Below are 23,134 nucleotides of genomic sequence, written 5' to 3'. Positions count from 1 at the left end.
TTGAAGAATTTTTATTTTAATTTTTAATTCTGTTCTCAATCTGTAGAAAATGCTGTGAACACCTAATTATGCATGAAAAAAAATACCGTGAAACCGTGATACCATGAAAAAATACCGTGATATGTAATTTTGGTCATACCGCCCAGCACTACTGTTGCATGAAAATCAGTCGGACGGCTTCGAGTCTTTGGAGCCGGGCTTATTGAGGTATTTGGCCTTATTTGTGATTTCACCAGCGTGGATGCTTTCCGACACTTGTCACCTCCTCACTTTCTCGCTTGCCTCCTGGGGTGGGGGATGGGATGCTGTGGGTTTTGCCTGGGTCGCTCCCACCCACTGGTGCTTTTCCACCAAGCCCCGCCAGAATGTTTACCAACTGGATCCCTACAGGGCCTGTGTTGTACGGCTCCTGGCTCTTCCCTCTGGGTTGGTCGTGCCCCCTTTGCACAGCGTCCTGGGGGTAGGGGGTGGGGGGTGGGGGGCGTGCGCCTTGCCCTCGACGGGTGCTGATGGGACTGGGGGGGGCAATCCAGAGCACTGGTGGAGGTGTGTGGCACTGGCCCAACACAACAGCACCAGCTGTGATCCAGCCTGGCACTGGCTGTGGTCACTGGTTGATGCTGAGTAAGTGTTGAAGGTCAACATCACTGCTTTATGTCTGGCTGCTGCACGGCTTTATTTCTGGTGGATACAGGGGTTACTTACAGACCACAACACAAACTTCCACACATTCATCTATGCGCACCACAGTCCACCTTACACACACACACACACACACACACACACACACACACACCTGTCATTGTCTGTCTTCTGTCTCTTGTCTTTATCCGTCCCGTCCTTTTGTCTTCCACTGTCGGCGATTCTGGTCCTCTCTGACTAAGTCAAGGTTTTTGCGCCCTACGCATTTGTGAATCGCCCTACGCATTTGTGAATCGCCCTACGCATTTGTGAATCGCCCTATGCATTTGAATCGCCCTACGCATTTGTGAATCGCCCTACGCATTTGTGAATCGCCCTACGCATTTGTGAATCGCCCTACGCATTTGTGAATCGCCCTACGCATTTGTGAATCGCCCTATGCATTTGAATCGCCCTACGCATTTGTGAATCGCCCTACGCATTTGTGAATCGCCCTACGCATTTGTGAATCACCCTACGCATTTGTGAATCGCCCTACGCATTTGTGAATCGCCCTACGCATTTGTGAATCGCCCTACGCATTTGAATCGCCCTACGCATTTGAATCGCCCTACGCATTTGAATCGCCCTATGCATTTGTGAATCGCCCTACGCATTTGAATCGCCCTACGCATTTGAATCGCCCTACGCATTTGAATCGCCCTACGCATTTGTGAATCGCCCTACACATTTGTGAATCGCCCTACGCATTTGTGAATCGCCCTACGCATTTGTGAATCGCCCTATGCATTTGTGAATCGCCCTACGCATTTGTGAATCGCCCTACGCATTTGTGAATCGCCCTACGCATTTGTGAATCGCCCTACGCATTTGTGAATCGCCCTACGCATTTTGAAACTGATTTAGCTCCCTAATTTAGGGCTTCTCAATTGCGTCGTATTTGTTTTATGTGGATGTTTGGAGGTTCCATAGTGAGCGTTGCAACATCACCGTCATCCCTCTCTGCATCATTGACTTATTAGTAGTTAAGCCAAGTTGCAACAGTCTTTGATGCCTAGCCCCCCCCCCCCCCCCCCCCCCCCTTATTGTACCAACTGGTTCTAAATTAAAATGTTATTCATCACTTACACGAGTTTACCAGTCGGTCCAAGTCTTTTTGAAGGATAGATGCGGGCAAGTTTTTCCTCCGCCTCTGAGATGTGGAAACAAGTTTTTGGATAAAAGAAATCGAAACTTCCTGCTTTCGTTTGAGTCGACTGCACAGAAACGTCACTGTTTACCGGCAATTTTTGAAAAAATTCCTTGAATGCATCCATTTTCAGACGGCGCCAATGCAAATGTGAAATGATGACACCGAAAGAAGCCCTGCTGGTTAAGTTTCCGCGCGTTAAACGCCCCCCCCCCCCAGAACTCTCTCTTCATCTTTACGGGTTAGAGGAGCGGAACGTGTGCCGGGGGCAGCGTTTCCTTCAGCTGTCCCCCACCTGTAAGGACGGGCAATATTTGGTACCACAATCTGGGGGGAAAAAAAGACTCACAGACGAGATCACTTTGTTATGGTGAGTCTGCAGCAGGCTCAGATTTCAGAAGACTGCCCTGGCTTCAACTACTGTCTGCTGTTTTTCTGAATAAATGGGACCTTTTTGAATTTTCCCCCCAATATTTTTATTTTTATTCTATTCTATTCTACCTTTGTGTCGGCTCCAACCAATCTGGCCGTTTTTCTCAGACTTCTCACATCAACGAGAAGGTGTTTTGTTTTTCACCCCTTTTTTTTTTTTTTTTTTAAGTAAATTCTGGAGAAAATGCCGGAGGAATCAATTTTAATCGTTTTTTTCAGTCGGTGTGCTCAGATTTCGATACCTAACCTAAAACGAAGTAATTTAACCTCCATTTAACGCCCTGCACTGCTGCTACAGGATTTGCCGACACAGTGATTATATGAATCATTACATTACATTACATTACGGTCATTTTGCAGACGCTTTTATCAGCAGGGCTTCATTGACCGGCTCTTTTGTATATTCACCTTAAGCGGCCCTCCGAATCAGCTGTGTCCTGGAACCCTGAGCAAGCAAGAAGTTCAGATCAGCCTGTTTGTTTTAGTTCTCTGGAACAGACTTTGTAGACACCTGTGATCCACACACATGAAGCATTGATAAAAGCATGCTTTCAGTCTCCTCTTAATTCTGGAGGCTGTACTTTTTGGTGTCAATGGAAAGGATGAAATACATGATCTTGCACGCTACAAATGTGTGAATGCGTATTGAATATTTTGAAAAAAGGTAGAGCTAAGTCATGGGGATGCACCGTGAGAAAGAATCATTGTATTGGAGCTGGCTTGGCCCTGGAAGGGTCGTTCCAAAGCAATGTGGTGTTCAGTGGAAAAGCAATGCTGCGACTGTTGCCGGTGTCAGATGGGAAATTTGAAATTAGGCGCACTTCCAGTTATGCGAGTTTCTGCATGCCAATTTGAAAAGATGTATAAAGTGCAGCTTTCTTCTGTTTATTTGTTTTGCAGTGACCTGGTGAACGGCCTTGTGCTGCTGATGAACAGCAACATCAGCAGTCCAGTCAATCTGGTGAGTTCACGATGAGCGATCAGCACACAGCGCACGGACTTGTTTGCTTGTTTACTCATTTTCTCGTTTACGCTGATCTAATAGAAGTGAATGATGTGGTTGCAGGGGAACCCAGAAGAACACACCATATTGGAGTTTGCCCGTCTCATCAAAAGTCTCGTGGGTAAGGCGATAACTCACTGAGCAACAGTTCTTATTATTTGAAAGAATCCTCGACTGTGCCGTCACTTCTGTAATCATGTCTATAATGAGATTGGAAAGATGAACGTATGTCGTCTTTTTGGAGGCTCTATTAGTCTCAGAGAAATCATAAAACCTTTTGGTCCAAAAGCAGCTTTAAGACCCCACAAATGGACAAGACGATTTAAGATGATGGGGGTGGCTTCCTCAAATGGGTTGTAATATTTATGAAAAAAAAAAAAAAAAAAGACTTATTTGTTTGGGGGTAACGTGTTGTGTCTAAAATTATATCCATTTGTCTTTTGTATTTTGTGGCACAGCAGCATAAAAATGAGATTTGGAACATACATGCTTATTTAAAACCTTTTGATTAACATCTGGCTGCTTTAGACTCGGATGTCAAAAATGCCTGAAAAAAATGTGGGGAAAAAAACCTTTGTTCAGTTTGGTCTGTGCTGCTTTTTTGAAAAAAAAAATAAAAGAATCCTATGTGACAAAAATGATTGGAAACAAAAACACACCTGTGATTTTATTTTTTGTCTGTGGAATATCGAATCTCAGAAATTCCTTCAGATGGTGCACATCAGCTCCAGCTGCACAACTGCCAGAGAGCTGTTTGGCCACACGTGTAAAGCCGGCACTTGTCGGGAGTGTGGAAAATCATCCCAATATGTTTTTCTCTTTGTGCCCTTGTCCTTATCCGTAAACGCATTCCCATACCTGCAAACTCTTCAACGCACTCTCAGTGAGCCGAAGCCAGATCCAGTTCCTGTCGGAGGCCCAAGACGACCCGCAGAGGAGGAGGCCCGACATCCGCAAGGCCAAGATGATGCTTGGCTGGGAACCGGTGGTATGTTAGGCACAGCTTTTATCGTTTTTTTTTGTTTGTTTTTTGTTTTTTGTTTTTTGAGAAACAAATGCAATTTATCACACCTTAAAATGTTTGCATCTTGCTCGTTTTGTATGCTGATATTCTTGTTTGTCATGCGTTTTGAAAAAGTACATAAAACAAAGTCAATATCAATGGCAGATGATCCATTTTTTTAAACTTTTTTTTTTTTTTTTTCCCCTAAAAAAGTTCCTTCCGAATAGAATTGGGTCTTGTACATTTCTGCTTTTTGACAGTTATAAAAGGAAATGCTCAAAATGTTACCTTGATCAGTAGCTCTTTGCAGAATTACCAGATAAAACAAAGCGATTAATGAGGATGAAGACAGTCGTTTTATTGTCAAGCTGAGCTGATTTATATTTTAGATTTATTGATTAAAAAAAAGTACTAAAAATCAGAGCAGAGGAAAGTTTGAACCGCGCTGTTATTTGGTCAACATCCCGATCTGAGATTCCTCTGAAAAGCTGATCAGACTTCAGATGAACCCACAGCTAATGTAACTGCAGCAGTTCACGCTTGTGACGCTTATATATGTTACTGTGGCCCAACCAGTCAGATCGATGTCTCAAAATGTTACAGAAAATCCAAGATATGCAATTCACTCCGTGATTGATGTAAAAAACGGTGCATGTGTATAAAAAAAAAGGGGGGGTGCTTTACTGTGGTCGTACTTAATGTCTGTTGTCCTGTCTCATCAGGTGCCGCTGGAGGAAGGCTTGAACAAAACCATTCAGTACTTCAGTAGAGAACTGGAGCATCAGGCCAACAACCAGTACATCCCCAAACCTAAAGCTGCCCGCATGAAGAAAGGAAGACCCAGACACAACTGAGACTAACTTCTCCTCTCGCGCTCTGCTCCGGAACAGACGGATAAAGACTCCTTAAAGAGCAACCCTTTGACGACCCCTGCTGAGGCGGTGCACCTTTGGGAACGGCGTTGTGTTTTTTTTGGTTTTTGTGTTTCGATCTGAGAAGCAGAGACCCGCCGTCTTCTCGAACTCTCTCTTAAAAGCTTGTGTTGCCTTGTGGTGCAGCTGCATCGGCGGTGAGGCCTTTAGTAGCTGAGCTGCTGCCACTGAATGGGCAGCTACTCAAAGGGGGCAACGAAAAACGGGAGCGAGACATCTGAAATCCAAGCTACCCCCTTTTTTTTGTGAATTTTGTGCTTTTTGCTATTTAATGCACCGCCGACGAGAGTCCCGAAAACAGCTCCGACTGTTCAGCCACGCTTTGTCTTCATTTGATCCGTTTCACGGTGTCGTGTGTCCAGAGAGGGGCCGCCGGAGTTTTCCCGCTGGACGTTTTGTTTCCTCATCGGCGGCGTGCTCAGCACCCCGTCGCGGCGCCGCGGGACTGGACGAGATCCGTTACGGCATCATCATGGGTTCTTTTCAAGGCGTCGTGTTTGTGAAATCTCATGTTCAGGATGTGTGTTGTTATTTTGGTTGTGAAGAAGCTATTTTAATAAAATATTTCCAGTAGCTTTTTGTGCGCCATTGACCGTCGAGATGCTGCATCCCTCCGCGTGTTTGGATGAGTGCGTTTTGAAATACCAGGAGACGGGAGGCAGTACAGACCCATATCTTTATTTACAAGTAGAGAAAGAGCTTAAACTAGACACCAATGTTAATTGAGAAACTTTTGAAACTTTTTCTGACTAGATAGCAAGGTTTGAAAAGCAGAGCTGGAAGTTGTTTTGCTCTGATGGGAGTAAGCATGGAGACCGATGAGCTGGAACAGCTGTAGAAGACCACAGAGCATCACTTTAAACTCAATCTAAGGTGTGTGTGTGTGTGTGTGTGTGTGTGTGTGTGTGTGTGTGTGTGTGTGTGTGTGTGTGTGTGTGTGTGTGTGTGTGTGTGTGTGTGTGTGTGTGAGAGAGAGAGAGAGAGAGGGTGAGACGGGTGTTAATAGTAGTCGTAATTGACATTTGCTCCGTGTCTGTAAGAGGAAGGGTCACGGGGGCCGATGGGGGAGTTTTCGTCGTAGTGATGCTGACGCCCGTGGTCATTGGAGCGTGCCTGATCCATCCAGTACGACAAGTCCGCCTCCAGCCTCTGGTGAGGGGGAAAAACACCACAAATGTGTGATGCGTTTTCAAACCATTAAAACGTCCACCTTATAGACAATAAAAACCAGCGGCTGATAAGATGTCCTCTAAGACGGTCAGCGGGTACAGCTACGGCAAATGGGCATGCATGAAAGGCGAACACTGAAAAGGCCGATCCTTTGACAGCTTTGGCCTTTTCGAGGAAGCCACAGCAAATGGCATATGCGCAAAGGTGTCATGTATAAGGTTGTTGGAGAAAACCAGCCATAGTGGGCTGGCGGCGCGTGCTGTCAAAAATGGTGGAAGGAGGGGGGTCATTTTGTGCTCTCCTCTCTCTGCTCTTATCGCCTCCCTCCATTCCTTACTGTCCCCGCTGAATTCATGAAAGTCAATGACCTGAAAGAAGACTGTATCTGGCTATGTAAGTGGGTTTATATGCAAGAGAGGAAATTCATGTTTTTCGTGTATTCAGCTTCACACTGTATTTATTCATTCACCCAAATAACTACTCTTTGGGCGTAAGTGCACCCTTTGAAAACCGTCTTTTAGACGTCAGACCGGACTGATGTTTGCGCTTGCATGTTTTTTTTGTCCTCCACACACAGTTTGGATAAGGGATTGTTTGCCATCAATTTATTTTTTTTTTTGCTTTCTTTAGTCCCAAAGTGAAAGCCCCAGAATGATCTAGTTTATCTCAGAAGTGAGTCCCAATCAGCTCGGGTATTTATCTAGCGTTTACCACTTAAACTCGAATCAGTTTTATTAGGGCTGTGAGGTGAGGTCTTATCAGACTGATTTAACTGATCATGCATTCACAGGCACATGCTATATGTGGATTGAACCTGTTGAACCTGCTCTGCTTTGCCAGAAACTCCTGAGCCTCGCAATAGTGGAATAGGTCTGTCTTTTGTGCCATATTTCAGTGTTTCTGTCACGTTGGCCGCCTCGCTGCATATTGATTGATGCATAAAGGGCCCTTAAACTCTCCATGAACATGCATAACTCACCTGCTCATCGAATCCCATGTACATAAACTGCATAATCCACTGCTGGACGTCTGGTCTGCTACGATCCCAAATGTTCCTCTTGGTTCTGCTCAGCTTTGCCAGGAATTCTTGGGCCTTGGAGGAAGGCACGGCAATGGAGGACTTTGATGGGCCGTTACCAGCTCCCGCCACTGGGTGGAAGAGATTAGCCAGTGAGGCAAAAATATCTATTTCTGTTTCTTTCTAATTTCTGATTGTTTTGTGGTGTTTGCAACATGGTTACCGGCTCTTTTCCTTAAGATCTTGTGTAGCTGGCTGTCGCTGGACACATCTGTAAAGGCAAAGAGGACAGAGACGTCATAAGCCGCAGTGCAAATGCTGTTGTGATCAAAGGTAAGTTAGACTTTGGATGAGAAAGCACAACTGAATCCGATGTCAACAATTTCTAATCTGCACCACTCTTAAAAGTTCACAATAATTTTTAAAAGAGTCTGGGAGTAACGTCAAAACGTGACAAACATAACGGCGTAACATGATTTAACAGATAAGGGAGACTCAAATAAAACATGCATGGCATAAAGAGTCCGTATCCAGAGACACTGCAGGGGGAGCAGATTCCAAGCAGCACTTTATTCCCCATCTGTTGCTTTATTTAAGCAAACTGTTTCACGTTTTTGGCTGTTGGGTTCATTGTGTCGTGTCAATAGTTAATATCTGTGTTACATTATTCTTTATTATGTTTAAAGTTGTACTACACTTTCAGCTTTACAAAGAAAAACAGTATTCCAACAGGATTCCATCAAACAGCAGATGGAATCCTGCTGTTTTCTTCTCTCTTTCAAATAGAATCCAGTGCTTTTACTTTTGCACGAGCTAAGATGTTGAATGACTAAGTTTGATTTCATCAGTAATTTAGGACAGAAAAAAAGTCTGTGTGCGCTTCTGCTTTTAAAGATTTTAAAGATCTTTTTGTAGCCTCTGCAGCTTCGGCCGCATTTTACCGCCAAATCTTTCAGACCAACTCAATATTCAGTCCAGTTTTGAATTGTTCTAGATGGAGATCGTTCATCAAATCAAAAAGTGAACAGTCCTTGTCATCCCGATTTGCGCCGTAGCTGCTTTTCCTCCACTTTTTCTGTTGAGTTTTCGAAAAACAACAATTTCACGGATGTGTTTGCTTTGTGTTTTAATTGCAGATGTCAAATCGGAGGATTAAACTTGTTTAGATGAGAAGCTCCCGTCCAAGGAAACTAGCTTCTGGCCAGTTTGCATAAAAATGCATGTGTTGCATTTGCCTTGTCCCAGTGGTTCTGCGCCGTGCGGGCAATGTTCATGCATAGAGTGCGCTAACAGGATATGTTTAACTTCAATTGCGCCCAAGACTGTCTGGTCATATTCTTTACTGTAAATGACTCAGCTGACATTTGCATCGGTCTTACACCCCATTCTGTATGAACTCGAGCGAGCGAGCCCGTCCTGACATGCCGCGAGTAGCAGCGATGACGCCGACCCCTTAAAAAAAAATCGCCTGCGCTGTCTTTATTTGGACGACTTTTCGCCCCTAAACTCTTCTTATTGGTTGAAATGAACACGCTGCTTCCTGTTGACAAGCTAGTTAGCAACAGGTCAGCATCACTCAGGGAATAATGGACGAGGAGAAGCTGATCTTTACCGTGGAACAGCACCCAATGGTTTATGACCCCAAATACCCAACAGGAAGCAGCGTGTTCATTTCAACCAATAAGAAGTGTTTAGGGGCGGGCCGCCGCCGCAAAATGTTATCCAAATAGAGACATATTTTTCTTTAAGGGTCGGCGTCATCGCTCGCGGCATGTCAGGACAGGCTGATTGAAAAGGACGCATTCTAATCACTTTTTATCAATCGCTCGCTCGCGTTCAGTCAGGATGGGGGTGTTAGAGGGTCATATTCACCCGTATGTTTGCCTGGTTTGAACTTCCACAGCACAACATGCACAGCAGAATAGAAACTGGTCATATCTCAGTCCATTTTCACTGTACAGTTGGAGAAAGTTGCTTTCCGTATTGTATTTTTTATTTTTATTTTTTTTGTGCCGATGAAGGAACAGCTCATTTCTGCATAATTATCCTCATTACTAGTTTGCTTCTCAAAGTCCTCGGTATGAGTCATTCTTTCCACAGTTCTAAATGCTTCCTCCCACCTCCATCAGTAGAGTTAAACGGAGCTCTTGATATTGATGATGAAACATTAGTCAGCTTCCATGTAATGCTACTATTTACATTGTACACTTTTACAGTAATTGTACTTTTTAAAAAGGGAAATCAATTCGATTGTGTTTACAAGAGCCCTTCCAGGTCTTACAATTTGGAAAAGAACAACATAAGATGAACAACAGAGAGTGTGTGTGGGGGAAAAAAAAAAACTAAGTAGTCCCATACTGCTTCCATAGGAATGAAGAGGGAGAGGAGGAGCCAGGTGCTGTTAATCAAGTGCACATTACTAGTTAATCATCAGCCAGCGTGACCACGTCTATAAAATAAGTCGTTTTAGCAGTTTTCTGGTCTGGAGCATTCGGGCGTGTGTCAGCACAATGCCAAGAAGGGTAGAAACCAGCAATGATCTTACAGAGGCAATTGCTGCTGCTCATTAATTTGGGAAGGGTCGTGAGGGCATCTCTAAGCAATTTTGGAGTCCATCATTCTTCACTTGGAAAGAGCTCGTTCACAAGAGGAAAACATCCAGGACTGCTGCCCATCTTCCCAAAAGTGGACATCCCAGTAAGTTACATCAAGGTCAGACTGTGCAACACTCGGAGACATTACAATTAGAAGATGACCGAACAAGGATTGACTTGTTTGGGAGGGTTGCAGGAGAAAGCATCTACTTATTCAAAAGAACATTGCAACGTGGCTTTTACGTTTGCAAAGCTGCGTCTAGACAGACGAGGACGAAGTGGAGCTGTTTGGGCCATGAACGCAGCACCATTTTTCTTGAAAACCGTACACATTATATCAGCACAAACAGGATCTGGACATCTTGCGGTCATTGAGTTGACCACGAGCTCCGCTGTATGCCAAAGTATTCTAGAGTCGAATGTGAGGCCATCTATCTGACAGCTAAAGCTGAATTGGATCATTCGGCAGGACAATGATCCCAAACGCGGCACGAACCTCAATGAACCGATGAAACTTTGTAAAGGCCAAAAAAAATTTCTCCACAACGATGTGAGAGACTAACAACGATGAAGTCATTGCTGCTAAAGGTGGTCCTAGAATAATAATAATAATAATAATCAATTACATTTGTAAAATGTAATTGATTATTAATTGTATTGTATTGTAATTGTAAAAGAAGATGTGGAACCGTGAAGAGCGCTTGGATTTCCACACACCAATTCTCCATTTTAGCTTAGTTGTTAAATGATTTATGAAACATGTCAGCTGTTGCTCATTTGAGGTTGTATCTACTAAGTTATTTTTTTTTTTGCTTGTTTTTTTTTAATTCAATTCTATTGTGATACATAGATCCTTTGAATTAAGAAGGGTTGTTTGTATGCGTGACTGGTCATCACTCACTTTTCTAAATCATCCTCTTGTATCCATTAGAAATGCATCTGTCTTGAAAAGCAGGGCCGTCTAATTCGAACTGAGATTTACAGTTAGCTTTATTAACGTGGCATTCTCTCTGTGAGGTTTATTGACTGACTTTTAGAGAAGAACATCTTGCTCCAGGTACATTTATCTTGTAATCCAGCCCAAACTGTCCGGCTGACATACAACAGACACAACAAAACTACACGTGCAAACGGTGGCTAAATTATTTCTATACCAATGCTGTTTGTATGCAGACACATGCGACACAGGATGGTAAGACATTACTTTAAAGATTTTAACTCCATGTTTTGTATTCATATTACCAAACTTTCTGAATATCTTTGCTGCGTTTCTGGACCAATCCCTCTGCAACACCCCAGGAGTTTGAAGTTGGAAGGCTGACTTGTAATGGCTTTGGTCTTTTTGTTTCCCTCGTGGCTTCTTGATGGAATTAAACTCTGGACTCCGATGAATGGGCCACTACAGCTACAGATGTTGTTCTCTATGAAGCATTTATTGACCACTTTGGCCTGTATGTTTTGGGACTAATGACTTTTTAGAAGGTCCGAAGATCCCATGTTTACGCAAACTGCCTCCAGAGTCTTGCTTGATTAAATGAAGAGGTGAGTGAGCCAGTTTCAAAAGGATTCATCAAAGACGGATAGTAACAATGGGGTTAAATGATTAGAAGAGTTCTAAGATAAAAAGGGTCGGGGAATCCATCTGGGCCTGTGTACTCCTGGGTAATAAGCTTCTCAAGGTGAACTTGTAGATCGTGATTAACGAAGGAGGTTTTCAGGCTATCCTTGAGGTTCTTTTGGTGCATTTAACTTTGAATAAAAGACTTTGAATTTGTACTAGATACAGTTCTGATGAGCGGTGACGTCCTCTGTCGCGGAAGGAATCTCCTATATTGGGCAATATTCCAGCATTTTTTTTAAATAAGGAGGCGCATGGAGGACCATCAGTAAGGGGGATCCATGGGAAAATAAGAAAGGTATTAGAAATACAGGGGTTTAAAAACATGGGGCACGAAGGTTTGTTTTCTGAGAGGTAGAGGCAGCATTTAGCTTCTATTCCTCACATACAGTCTGAAACCAGCTCCTAGTAAACATGCCTGTCCCAACTCTGTTTTTGTTGTAAGTGAAGGCTTGAAATGAAAGTTAAAGTTTGCCACTGCCTTTTATTGAATCAGATCAGGAGCTTTTTAATCAATATTTCTAAACACTCTATGAGTAAGCCATTTTAAAATGGTACAAAAAAAAAAAAAGACAAGAAAACTTCTGACATTTGGCTTTAGATTGCGATGAGAAACTGTTTTATTTGAATTTATTTCTACATCAATTGACAGTTGTGACAGAAGCACCGTGCTGTTCACGTTATGCATCATTGTAAGATTGATCGGATCAGCCACCTCTCAGGCTCCAGTTCATTGTAGGCACCTGAAATTGCAGAGCAATGACTTGGTGTTGTAGCCTGATTCAAACACTGGTTCTAAAGTGGAATTATGTGATGTTCCACTGACGCCTAAAGCACTGGAGAGCTGATGACTAAAACCAGGGAGGAAAAAAATGTCCCATGGAGCAGAGAGTTACTAGAGTTGGTAACAAAAAAAAAGTTGAGTTATTTTTCATCAGAATGAGTTTCATCTCCCTTTCCCCAAGAAAAATGTTATTGCATGCCTTTAGTTCTCAAGCATGCAGGATAGATAAGTAAACGACAATCACATCGGCATCCTCTCAACAAACACCAGAGCAGCAACGCTAAAGCACGGCCGGCTTGCTGTTATCCATAACACCACAATTCTTGAATAAATGGTCAAGGCCTGACGGAAAAGTTCCACAAATTATACACACTGCAGCGAGTGAATGGTATATTATAGTTATATAAGTGTGTGTAAAATTAAAAAGAAATGCAAGCTCTGTGAAGAAGCTGTTCAATTCTGTCTCACTGAAATAGGCTTGACTTCCTCTGAAGCAGCATGTGCACACATGGTGTGAAGAATGCATGAGGCATGCACATTCTGACCTCGCAGTCTTCCTTCCTCCACAAATATGCCAACTCGTGTGGTGAAAAGGCATACATACGGCTTTCTGTGGAGCGTGTCTTTTACGCTTCCTGCTTCATTTGATTATTGAGCATGTGTGTCGCGGAATGCCAATTAATCTTATAGCCAAAGATGAATCTAGGCGACGGCCAGAGAAGCTGGCGTGATGTTGACTGCTTTGGATTTTTCATCTAATGGAATTGGGAACGTTTTTTCTGAGAAAATAGCATAGATGTAGTAAAGTAATTCATGAAAGTGAGGTGCAATTAGGTGTATGCTCTGCTTTCAGAAGTGGGAAGCTGAAATGTGAATTAATCTTCATTAACATTAAAGGGGATCAATGTGTCAATAAAGCCTTGTGGGCTATTGATGAGTCCACACTCTCCCTGCTTTCTTCTTTTTTTTTTTAATCAGCATTAAATAAGATCCACTTGTTGCTAACAAAAGACAATGTAAGAAAATTGGCAGTCTCGAAAGCTCTCTTGGAAATGACTCCAAATGCCGCTAGATGTCCATCCACCACAAAGGGTTAGAAATAAACATGGGATCAGATGGCGATGGACAGACAAATGGGGATTAACGAGTGTGCCTTTGTGAGAGCAGAACCCAAAGTGGAGCAGAACAAAAGCCAAAGAAAGTGAAAAGATTGTGCTTACCTCTGAGAGCTGTCAGCATCAGCAAAACAGCCAGCGCCATTAACTTCATTTTGAGCTGCTGGGATGCCATCTTGTACCTACACAAAGAGTTTTTGAAGAAGCCCTTAAATGCAAGAACTGTGCATAAGCTGCTACACGACCAGAGGGAAGGGTGGGCGGCAACCCAAACTTCCACAGTGGAAACTGGCCTGTGGCGGTGGTGGAATGTCTCTTACCTCCCTCGCTACAGAAACAGGACTGTAACTGGAAGCTTTTCCCCTCTCAAAGAAACTTGCATGCGCTCCAAGCACTTTCCCAGCAGTTCACACAGCACATGGGAAGCAGAGGCGGTGGAGAAAAAGATGAGTAACAGATGAGTTCTGGTTATAATGTTCTAGATGTTAGAAACGCTGCAGTCTGCAACGGTGCACGTTCACATCACGACATATTATCATATGTTTTTGAGGTGTTTTTTACTGGCAACCAGTGAAGATGGTCTTTAGTCTTACAGATGTATGTGCATCTTTTTAAAAAGAAAAAAAAAGTTTATGAAAACAACCTTTTTTCTGAAAATAGGCCCGAGTTAAACCTGCTTTTCACTTCAGGAACTCATGCAGTCCCGAGGTAGTGCGAACGTTTGCAGATGCTGCCCGCGAACTGACCCTCCCACCCTGTCTGCCTCCACTGTGGTGTAAATTGCACTGCTCTCGCAAGACAGTGGAAACAATTTGCAACATCCACTCCGAACGTATAAAAACAGCATATGTGATGAATGCAACGAGCCACTGTGCCTGGGCCAGAAACCTATCTGGAAGCTTAGCAAGATGGATTAGATTTTGTCACAGCGAGTCTCCCAAGAATCCAGCTGCCTGGAGGTAAATCCAATTGTGCAACGAGAGAGGATTCAGAAAGTGACACCAGGTTATCAATTTGACTTGCCTGCTGTGGCGTTACAGCAACAGCGAGGGGTCTGATGATGAATGGCCGCATTAAAGTTGGAGTAGGTTGGAACTGTGTGGAGCAAACAGAGGGAACTCGTTGGTGTGTTCAGGTGACAGTCGTTTAAAGGGATTTCTGCTGACGTACTCGAGAAGGAATTTGATAAGTGAGCTTTTTTTTTTTCATTCTGGGAGGGGAGAGGCCGCAGCAAAGCTACCTCCCAGAACGAGTCCCACTTTTTTACTTCATTTCATAGCATTTTGTGAAAGTGGAACAGTACGTTTTTTTTTCCCATACATCGTTGGACTTTTGGGAACCAGACTATGACCATGAATGTCGCTACCAATTACTAATTTTGAAAGTGGCTTCATAAACAACATACAGAAAACTAATAGAATAAAAACTGTTGTTCAGAGATTGCAGGGAATGCAAAGTTATTGTCACAGACATACTCAGATGGGCATGCGTATACCTAATGGGTCAAAAGGTAAAGGTGTGTGATGCTGGATTTATACCGGCTTTTAGCAATGAATATGAACTTCCCCAAAGTATGTTGCAATTTATCACCAATATGATTTAAAAAGTGTCGACCAGTTGCACATAGACAGCAGTGGTGTGACTTTATAACCGTTGTTCAAGGAAAAAAAGAAATGGATTTAATTCTGTCAGACACTTAGCTTTCAGGCTTTTAACATTTTCATTCATATGTTGGTTTAATGAGTGTTCTACACAGCGAAAATCGTCTACACAGCAATGTCAAAGTGCTCCAAGATCACTGGAGTCCAGTTAGAAGACCTGTGTTCAATCTTGAGGAAACGAGTGGTCCAGAAAGCAGAATGAATTGGTGGTCAGTCGGGCCATGTTCTGTGACATAACACACGCACACACATCGAAATACTTTAAAAGGTGCATACTTCCTGATCAATGCAATGACCAGCAGATGTGTATCTTGGCTGAGATCCCTTATGCATAACTCAAACAAATCAGCAACATGCTGAAACGTTAGATGGCCCGCAGCAGGTGTTCATGCCATTAACATGGAAGCCAAAACAACACACGCACACACGCACACACACACACACACACACACACACACCTCATTGTTGGGTTAAAACCAGCCTAAGTAGTTGTCAGTACAGGTATCGACCTAATAGCTGCGTTTCCTACAGTTGCGAAGTGAACCTTTGAAAGGTTATACACATCAGGCTTGTTTCTGTCAGTGGAGAGATTAGATAAAGCTGCAACGTGTCCACAGATGGTAGTTTAGTTGAGCATGTTGGTAATAAAAAAATCTTTGACGAAGAGGACGTCAGAGAAGTTTTTTTTTTTTCTCTGGAGTAATGATCAGATATTTTTCGATTTTTAAACCACACGCACATTGGTTCTTTTTATTTATTTATTTTTTTAAACACACACACAAATACAATCCCTTTAAACAAGGTAAAACCTTTTTATTTTTATTTTTAAAATCAATATAAGAAAAATATCAATGGAAACCCAGCTAGTCCCCCCCCAGAGTTCCAAGAGAATCAGTAATCTCTAAGTCTTTCAATCAAATCTGACCAAAGACTTAACTCGCTTTTTACATTTCTGAAGCTAAAAATATGTATCACTCTCATGTAAACAAGTTCAAAAGCAGCACCACCTCTTTCCAAGTGTACAACCAAAAACAGGGGACTGAGTTATTGTGACTGCCATGTTTTTTTTGTAAAGTTTAATCTATTAAAAAAGGATGTGAAATGGCAGCAGTGCAAAGCCAGTGAGGCGGATTTTTTTTAATATTGCTCGTTGGAAATGGCATTTCTCAAAGGCAGACGGTGATATTAACACGTTAAATGCCATTTCAGCATCCGCATGTGTCAACAGTTGTTTTCAGCAGGGCTCATAGATATCAGCAGGCCACATCAAAATGTTAAGCAGCGGGGAAACAGAGAAATGAAACTCGCACTGCGCAGCATTTATTCCTTGAATTCATCTCCATGGGTAGAAATTCTTACACCTTTTGTGTTATTTTGTCGTCTCCGTGCACGTTTCTTTAAACATGGAAATTCCACAGCTCGCCTGTTGGACGACGGTGCCTTTTGATGAGTCTTTTTGTCGTTCTACGGAGTCACGTGTGGTGTCCCGCTCTGATAAGAGTCAGCAAAGGTCTGCTCTGTTTGATGTGTTTTCGTGTGTCAGAAGCTGTTGATCAAAGCAGGCAGTGACCTGAGATTTTATCACCGTTGGACCTTGTTCAGACTTGGGTGATCCAATCACCAGCCGACAACTTTTAAGAACGAGTATTCACATTTGGCGAAAAAAAAGAAAGGAAAAATGTGTCCCTATATACTTCCTGAATAAGTCCAGCACCAAAATGAGGTGAAACAAATGGTTTTGATGTTCTCTCTGCTCTGAGGTATGCTGTTTGCATGCCTCCCTACGGTTGGAGTTGATCCTGCACCGTACTAACATACCTGAAGAATTATCTGAATAATGGCAGCTACTTTAGAGTTTGTCCAGCAGTGAGACGGCGACAAACAGTGGAATACTCAAGGATTTCTATGCTCTTGTTTTAAACATTTAGCCCCCAGAGATTACGTGAAGCACAGAGAAAGAGCTGAGTGAATCTCATGAATGTAAAAAAGGTACATTAGATTAGATTTCCCTTTATTGTCCCACAATGGGGAAATTCACATACATAGAGATATATATTTGAATGTGAAATGATTCACTCTAAGATTCTGTTTATCGTTTTATCGTCTAGCATGCTTTCTATGCAGAGGTTGACACTGCTGTGCAAAATTAAAGAGATGCCTCAAAATAAACTAAATCACTGACCTGTGTGATGATATTCGTCACCAGATTGGACAATAAAGGGATAGTTCGCCTCTTTTGACATGAAGCTGTATGACATCCCATACGAGTAATATCATTTATGAATATTTTTTTACCCCCTGCAGCGTCCTGTGAGCCGAGTTCCAGCCTCGTTTTGGTGTTGACAAGGTAGTCCGGCTAGTTGGCTGGGGTCATAAAAATAAAGCGTTTTGCTTCTGAAAACAATATGCGTTCAAAAGAGTAATACATTTGCATCACAAAATCGTTGTCCAGGAAAAAAGTCAGACCTCACAATCGCTTGGTGCTATTTTCTCTCCCTTCGTATCACTGCGTGCTGCCGCCTGCCGTGCCTGTTTCACGGTGTAGACCGAAGTGCAGACCGAGCAGTCCCCTGCTTCTGAGCAGTAAACACCGGACTACTTTCGTCAACAACAAAACGAGACCGTTTAATCCCTTTAATAGTTTTAAATCAGAAATTCTCATTTAACTTGATTGGAATTTGCAGCATTATGAATGTGAGAGAGAGCAGGGATGTTCGGTTTGGAACTACAGACAATCTCTTGGTGTCTCATGGGTCGAACTGGAATGTAGGAAAGCAGCAGCTGGCTGACGCTGTCCCCACTTTCACGATGGGGATGAAGGGAGAAGCAGCCGAGGCGACTGCACAAAAGACAAAAAAAGTAAAAAAAAAAAAAAACACCTACAGGGAAGGAAAGTGCAAGCATGAATAGGTTTAGAAATTCTTCCTCATTTCAACACTCAGCCTCCCCAAGAAGTGACCCTGTCGCCATCTCCAGAAGTCACTCCGGCAGCTCTCGCACATGAAAAGCTTTTGGCTGCACACTTGCGTTGATCACGCAGACAGAAAAGTTTAATTAATTTTCAAATTCAGCTCACACTGTCAGCACCGGCGTGCGTATGAATCCTTACAAATCTCGGAAGCTGATTCCTTGTTACAGTGAGTCCTGTCACAACTTCACTGACCTTGTCTGCATATTACAAATAATGACAAAACCTCATGTTTGTTGATATCCAAATATATTTCTAAATCTAAGCTTTAAGAGTCATATGTCTGAAAGCTGAGGAAGACATTTCTGATACAGACACACACTAATCACTCACACTCCACTCATGATTCTCAATCACATATAAGATTAAGATCAGATTTATTGGTCATGCATACACATGAAATTTGTCCTCCACTTTTAACCCATCCAGGTTGGCACCTGTTTACACACACATGCACAGGGTCACACACTCATAGAGACAGATGCCAACCTGGAGCGGTGGGCAGCCATTCCCAGCGCCTGGGGAGCATGGGGGTAAGGTGGCTTGCTCAAGGGCACCTCGGCCGTGACAAGGAGGTGGAGCTGTCAGTTCCACCAATATTTTTGAGCGGTGAGAGTGGGAATGGAACCTGCCAATTTTCCGGTTATTGGATGACCAACTCTAACCACTGTGCCACGGCCGCCCCATAAGGCAGAAGCAAGAGAGAATAAGAGGGAAATTAAAAACACGGAGGGCTGAGAGAGAAAGGAGTTTTTTTTGTTTTTTTTTCCCAAAGCCTTGGAATGGCATTCAGCTGCCGACGCAAAATGTGTCGCACGGTTTGAAAAAAAACAAAACAAAACAAAGCAACAAAGCATTTGGATATCTCTGCACAATGACTCCAAGTCAAGGTTAGACATTTCCCCACTGTCATGTCTGTGGGTTCTTGCCATGTTTTTAGTTTGTGTTTAGTTCTTAGTTTTTACCATGTCTTTGTTTTAAGTTTTAGGTTCAGGTTGTCATTTTAGTTCTGCCTTGCCATGCCATCAGCCTCACTTCCCTCACCTGTGTTTTCCCCATCAGCTGCACCCAATCACTAATCACCCCCCATAGTATTTAGTTTCCAGGTCTTTCCATGTTCTTTGTCAGATCCTACCCGTCTTACACCCTTCATAGCCTTCATGCCATGCCACGCCACGACCTGTCCTCGCTAAGCTAAGCTAAGCTAAGCTAAGCTAAGTATTTATTCCATGCCATGTCAAGTGACTTTGTTTTGTTAATTCACAGTTTAGTTTTTGAATCCGGCTCAGCCGCGCTTTTTGTTTAACCACGTTTTGTTTTGTGAAATAAACTCAGTTTTCTTTTGAAAGTCCGCATCTGCATCCTTCCTCACACCCACCCCTTCTGACACCCACAAACCCATGAAATGAGCATCTTCACATCAGAGAATTCCTGAACAAAGTCGAAGCAGAAAGGAAATCCTCTCATGTATTCCATGCCCACGTGGTTGCTTGGTGTCCCAGAAATTAGAAATCAGAACATCAAAGGATTAGAAAAATGTATTGCACTCTGCCCCTGAACACAATTTCCTCCTGTTGCTCCTCCACTTTTGCCATCCTTGTCTGCGCTTCCATCTCCTCCCACCACCTCCACCTCTCCTCACACTTGACTTGTCAGTCCGTGTGTTGTGACCCGAGGCAGACACTTTGGCACTCAGACATCCCATAAGTCCCTCAAAGCTCACAACAAACTCCCCTCTCAAAGAAAATGCCAAAGTGAAAATCAAAATACAGTGAAAGCCCCCTTTTTTTTTTTTCCCCTGAAAGATGTACATATTTGAACTTCAAGTTTGAATGTTTCACTCCAAAGGTCTCTTCGTGGTTCAGTAGCTATGCCTCCACTGCCCGGATGAGACATTACCTTCGTTTTAGGTCTCAAAGACCCTCTGAGCAAATACTTGATGATATCACAGCAATGTAAACACTCATTTGCAGGAAAACTACACCGGAATCCTCCAAAAGAACAGAAGGATTAGTCGCAAATTAACAGAGATTAAATGTACTTCACGGCTGCAAATGTCCAATTTTTATGATTTCTCTGATCTTTGTAAGAAGATAAGTTTAATTTAGGTGGAAAATCAGTTTGAAACATAGCAAAAGACCCTAAAAATGTATCACTTTTAACAGGTTTCCTTGTTAACCAACACATTTTTCATGTGGGACTATTTATAAAGCATTTAGAGCCTATATATTACACAGTATGGTGAAATAATGAGTGTAGCCCATGAAGACTGCTGACCTTTTTAAGATATTTTCACAGGAACATATTTGATCCCCTTTTCAAGAGCATTTACAGATAAATGTGGAATACCTGAACAATGCTACAATGGGGAGAAAAAGCATTTTCTTAATGTTTTGTCAACAAAAATATGTGCATACGTGTCCCAGAGTCTCTCTCATGCTAAGGATGGCGCAAAATATGCTTTAGAATTAATAACAAAAAAAAAAGGTGTTCAAAGGTGTTTTTGTTATTAATTCTAAAGCATATTTCGCATATTTTTTAACATTGAATTTCACACTTTTCAATGAGCACAAATTCTTTCCTAAAAAAAAGTTATCAAAAACCTTATCGTAACATTTCACATGAAAAGACTCTGTGAGGAGAAGCTTTCGAAAGAAGAGTTTCAAAAGCTTTTTAGTCATCAACAAAAATGACTTTTGCAGAGCCATTGAAATGAAGTGCAAACAAATCTAGTCGGTTTCAGGGCAAAGTCAGTGCAACTTACAGCTGATCAATAACGGCCACTGCCTTCAGCTGATGGTATGTTATTTGTCAAATTGCAGTCAACTAACTGAATATTGCCTGATATCAACATTCTTATTTGACAGAAAATATTTTTTTTCAGATTTGTGCCCTCTCTTTTTCATTGTAGAAGGACTTTCTGCGCCAAATACCTGCAAGAAGTACCTCCAGCTGCTGCACGGGTAAGACTTTTCATCCCAGTCTGCTCTTGTGCTGAATTTGCTGGGGCGGCTTTTCAAATGGGGATCAGTTGGCAGTCTTTTATTCTAAGCTACTCGTGAATCATTTTTATTGCAGTGGAAAGATTTTGTTGAGATAATTTAGACATCTTATCACGGCCCTACCAGACTCTTAAGTATCTTGTACCTTTTTGTTTTTCTGAAGGCCTTGGAGAGCTCTTGAGATATTGGCATTCTGACATCATCTATTCCAGCAGCAATCAGGAAAAACAGCGTTTAGCAACGAATGTCTGTTTTGGGGGGGGGGAATGCTGTGGTGCTCGGGACCGAACAGCGAAGGGACAATTAACAGCAACAACAAACAAAAAAGAAAGAAAGAAACGAGACCAAGTAAAGCCACACTCTGCACACACAAATACAAAAGGCTTGGCTGAGGAGGAAAGGGTGTTTGTGCTGAGCTGGGCTGTCTGCAGCCCTCACCTGTCACCAGTAGAGAATGTGTGAAGAATTTGGAAAGGAAAAGTGTCACGACAACCACCCCGTTCTTTTGCACACCTTAGGACACGATTGCCGGAAGAATGGAAGGAAAAATAAATTACAACGGGAAAGCTTTGTTTTCTGAATTCCAGAGCATCTTTCACATGTTTTGAGAAGGAATGACAACATTGCAGTAGTGTGTTGCAGAGCTGAGAGACAATCATGGGTGTGTATTAACTCACAAAGGGATGTTAAAGAGAAAAACGGCTTGAGTTGACTTGAGTAATACTTTAATGAACCCAAAAAGGGAAATTATTTTGCAGCAAAAGAATCAATGAAAACTCAAACTTATTAGTCAGTAATTTGGGGTTGTAGTCTAAGCATTCATGGTAAGTACTTACAATGTCATTTTAATCGAAGCATAAAGTAACAATGACTCGATAAATAAGATGCACAATGTATCTCAAAATTAAACTGCTCCACTTCTAGCATCGATCGGTACTGACAGCAGGGTTTTTGCCTCCCTCATGTCACTCCTCAGGTGGAGGGTCGGCCTCGGGGGTTTCGTAACCCAGCTCCCTGCTGATGGGAAAGTGAGCCCAGAAGGTGCGAGCCAAGTCCTGCATCCCACTTTCAGCCGCCTGGGCTCGAAGTTCTTCCACCCATCCGAAAAAGTCTGACGACCACAGGCCCCAGTAGGGTAAGCTTCTCTTCTCCCTCTCACTCTCCGCCGCTCCTGTCCAAGAAGACAAGAGACATTAGGAAGTGCGAGTGCGTCTCACACGCCACGGAATTCTGTTGATGCCTCCTCGTCTTTGCTGCCCGACATACCAGATGGAAGCGGGGAGCACAGCAGAAGAGAACAGAGCAGCACGGACGCATACAAAGCATGCATATTTCCAGTTACTGAAAGACGAAACACAAAAGAAAAGTGATTAGGTTCAGCCATCTCTGCGAGAGAAATGTGTGTGCAGAATACAATGTCTCCCTAATCAGCTTTCACTGGACAATAAGATGTCATTTAAGAAAAATGCAAGCATGTATCTGTTAAGAAAAGAACAACGTTTCCTGGTGTTGATCATCTCCTCTCCTCTTACCTGACGAGCAGCAAATTATGTGTGTGACCCTGCTTGTTGTCCTCCTGCCTCAGACTGATCTCAGGAGGACGACTGCATGTGAAGGGCGAGTTAGAAGGCAGACGTGTTTGTTTTTCACATTTTGCCTCTTCACACCTGCCTGTGTCCACTTCAAGCCAGAAGGCTCCTTTCATACCTCGCGCGTTTATTTATTAGAGGTTTTCTAGATGATTTAAACAAGGTGAAATAAAGGGGGGGGGCTGTCACATTAGGCGTCCAGGTTCAGAGCAACCTCTTCCTTTCACTCCTTTATACTGAATAACTGTACTGTCACATCCATCAGGGGCTAAGTGCGAGATTTGTGTAGACTTTCTTTTTTCATGGTAAAAAGAAGTGAGAAAAGCAAAGGGTGTAAAAAGTGGAAAAAAAACCCGGATGAAAGCAAATGATGTGTCCCAGACAGCTTTCACACCTGCTATCCAGACAGACTGT

General features: G+C 42.8%; 3 protein-coding genes across 3 annotated transcripts in view; 1 reads left to right on the top strand and 2 right to left on the bottom strand.

Moving 5' to 3' along the window:
• uxs1 (UDP-glucuronate decarboxylase 1) overlaps positions 1-6,186 on the top strand; it is a 38,214-nt gene extending 32,028 nt beyond the window's left edge. Inside the window, exons 12-15 of the mRNA XM_075479376.1 lie at positions 3,164-3,224; positions 3,330-3,387; positions 4,151-4,254; positions 4,992-6,186. Coding sequence (XP_075335491.1) covers positions 3,164-3,224; positions 3,330-3,387; positions 4,151-4,254; positions 4,992-5,123 — 355 coding nt within the window. The 3' untranslated portion in view covers positions 5,124-6,186. The remainder of the gene's footprint in view (positions 1-3,163; positions 3,225-3,329; positions 3,388-4,150; positions 4,255-4,991) is intronic.
• ecrg4a (ECRG4 augurin precursor a) lies at positions 5,859-13,941 on the bottom strand. The gene is made up of 5 exons (XM_075479377.1): positions 13,821-13,941; positions 13,606-13,682; positions 7,613-7,660; positions 7,351-7,520; positions 5,859-6,350 (listed from the first exon to the last, which is right to left on the bottom strand). Exons 2-5 carry the CDS (start codon positions 13,673-13,675, stop codon positions 6,201-6,203), a joined length of 438 nt encoding a protein of 145 aa, XP_075335492.1. The 5' UTR covers positions 13,676-13,682; positions 13,821-13,941; the 3' UTR covers positions 5,859-6,200.
• Positions 13,942-21,892: 7,951 nt separating this feature from the next.
• Positions 21,893-22,836, bottom strand: otos2 (otospiralin 2). Its single transcript, XM_075478504.1, has 4 exons — positions 22,799-22,836; positions 22,664-22,707; positions 22,370-22,472; positions 21,893-22,304 (listed from the first exon to the last, which is right to left on the bottom strand). The coding sequence occupies exons 1-4, from the start codon at positions 22,834-22,836 to the stop codon at positions 22,097-22,099; spliced, it is 393 nt and encodes a 130-aa protein (XP_075334619.1). The 3' UTR covers positions 21,893-22,096.
• Positions 22,837-23,134: the final 298 nt, after the last annotated feature.

This window comes from Odontesthes bonariensis, chromosome 12 (assembly GCF_027942865.1).
Source record: "Odontesthes bonariensis isolate fOdoBon6 chromosome 12, fOdoBon6.hap1, whole genome shotgun sequence".
NCBI lineage: Eukaryota > Metazoa > Chordata > Actinopteri > Atheriniformes > Atherinopsidae > Odontesthes > Odontesthes bonariensis.
The sequence above is the reverse complement of the archived record's forward strand: the minus strand, read 5'-3'. Positions and strand labels throughout refer to the sequence as shown.

Bases quoted from the DNA above. Each gene is read 5' to 3' on its own strand.
- otos2 (XM_075478504.1), bottom strand. From the start codon at position 22,836: ATGAAAGGAGCCTTCTGGCTTGAAGTGGACACAGGCAG. The intron at 22,708-22,798 runs GTGTGAAGAGGC...AGTCTGAGGCAG, and splicing joins CTTGAAGTGGACACAGGCAG to GAGGACAACAAGCAGGGTCA. The intron at 22,305-22,369 runs ATCAACAGAATT...GTCTTCTTGGAC, and splicing joins GGCAGCAAAGACGAGGAGGC to AGGAGCGGCGGAGAGTGAGA.
- ecrg4a (XM_075479377.1), bottom strand. From the start codon at position 13,675: ATGGCATCCCAGCAGCTCAAAATGAAGTTAATGGCGCTGGCTGTTTTG. The intron at 7,661-13,605 runs GTAAGCACAATC...TTGCCTTTACAG, and splicing joins GATGCTGACAGCTCTCAGAG to ATGTGTCCAGCGACAGCCAG. The intron at 7,521-7,612 runs GTAACCATGTTG...TCTTCCACCCAG, and splicing joins GATCTTAAGGAAAAGAGCCG to TGGCGGGAGCTGGTAACGGC.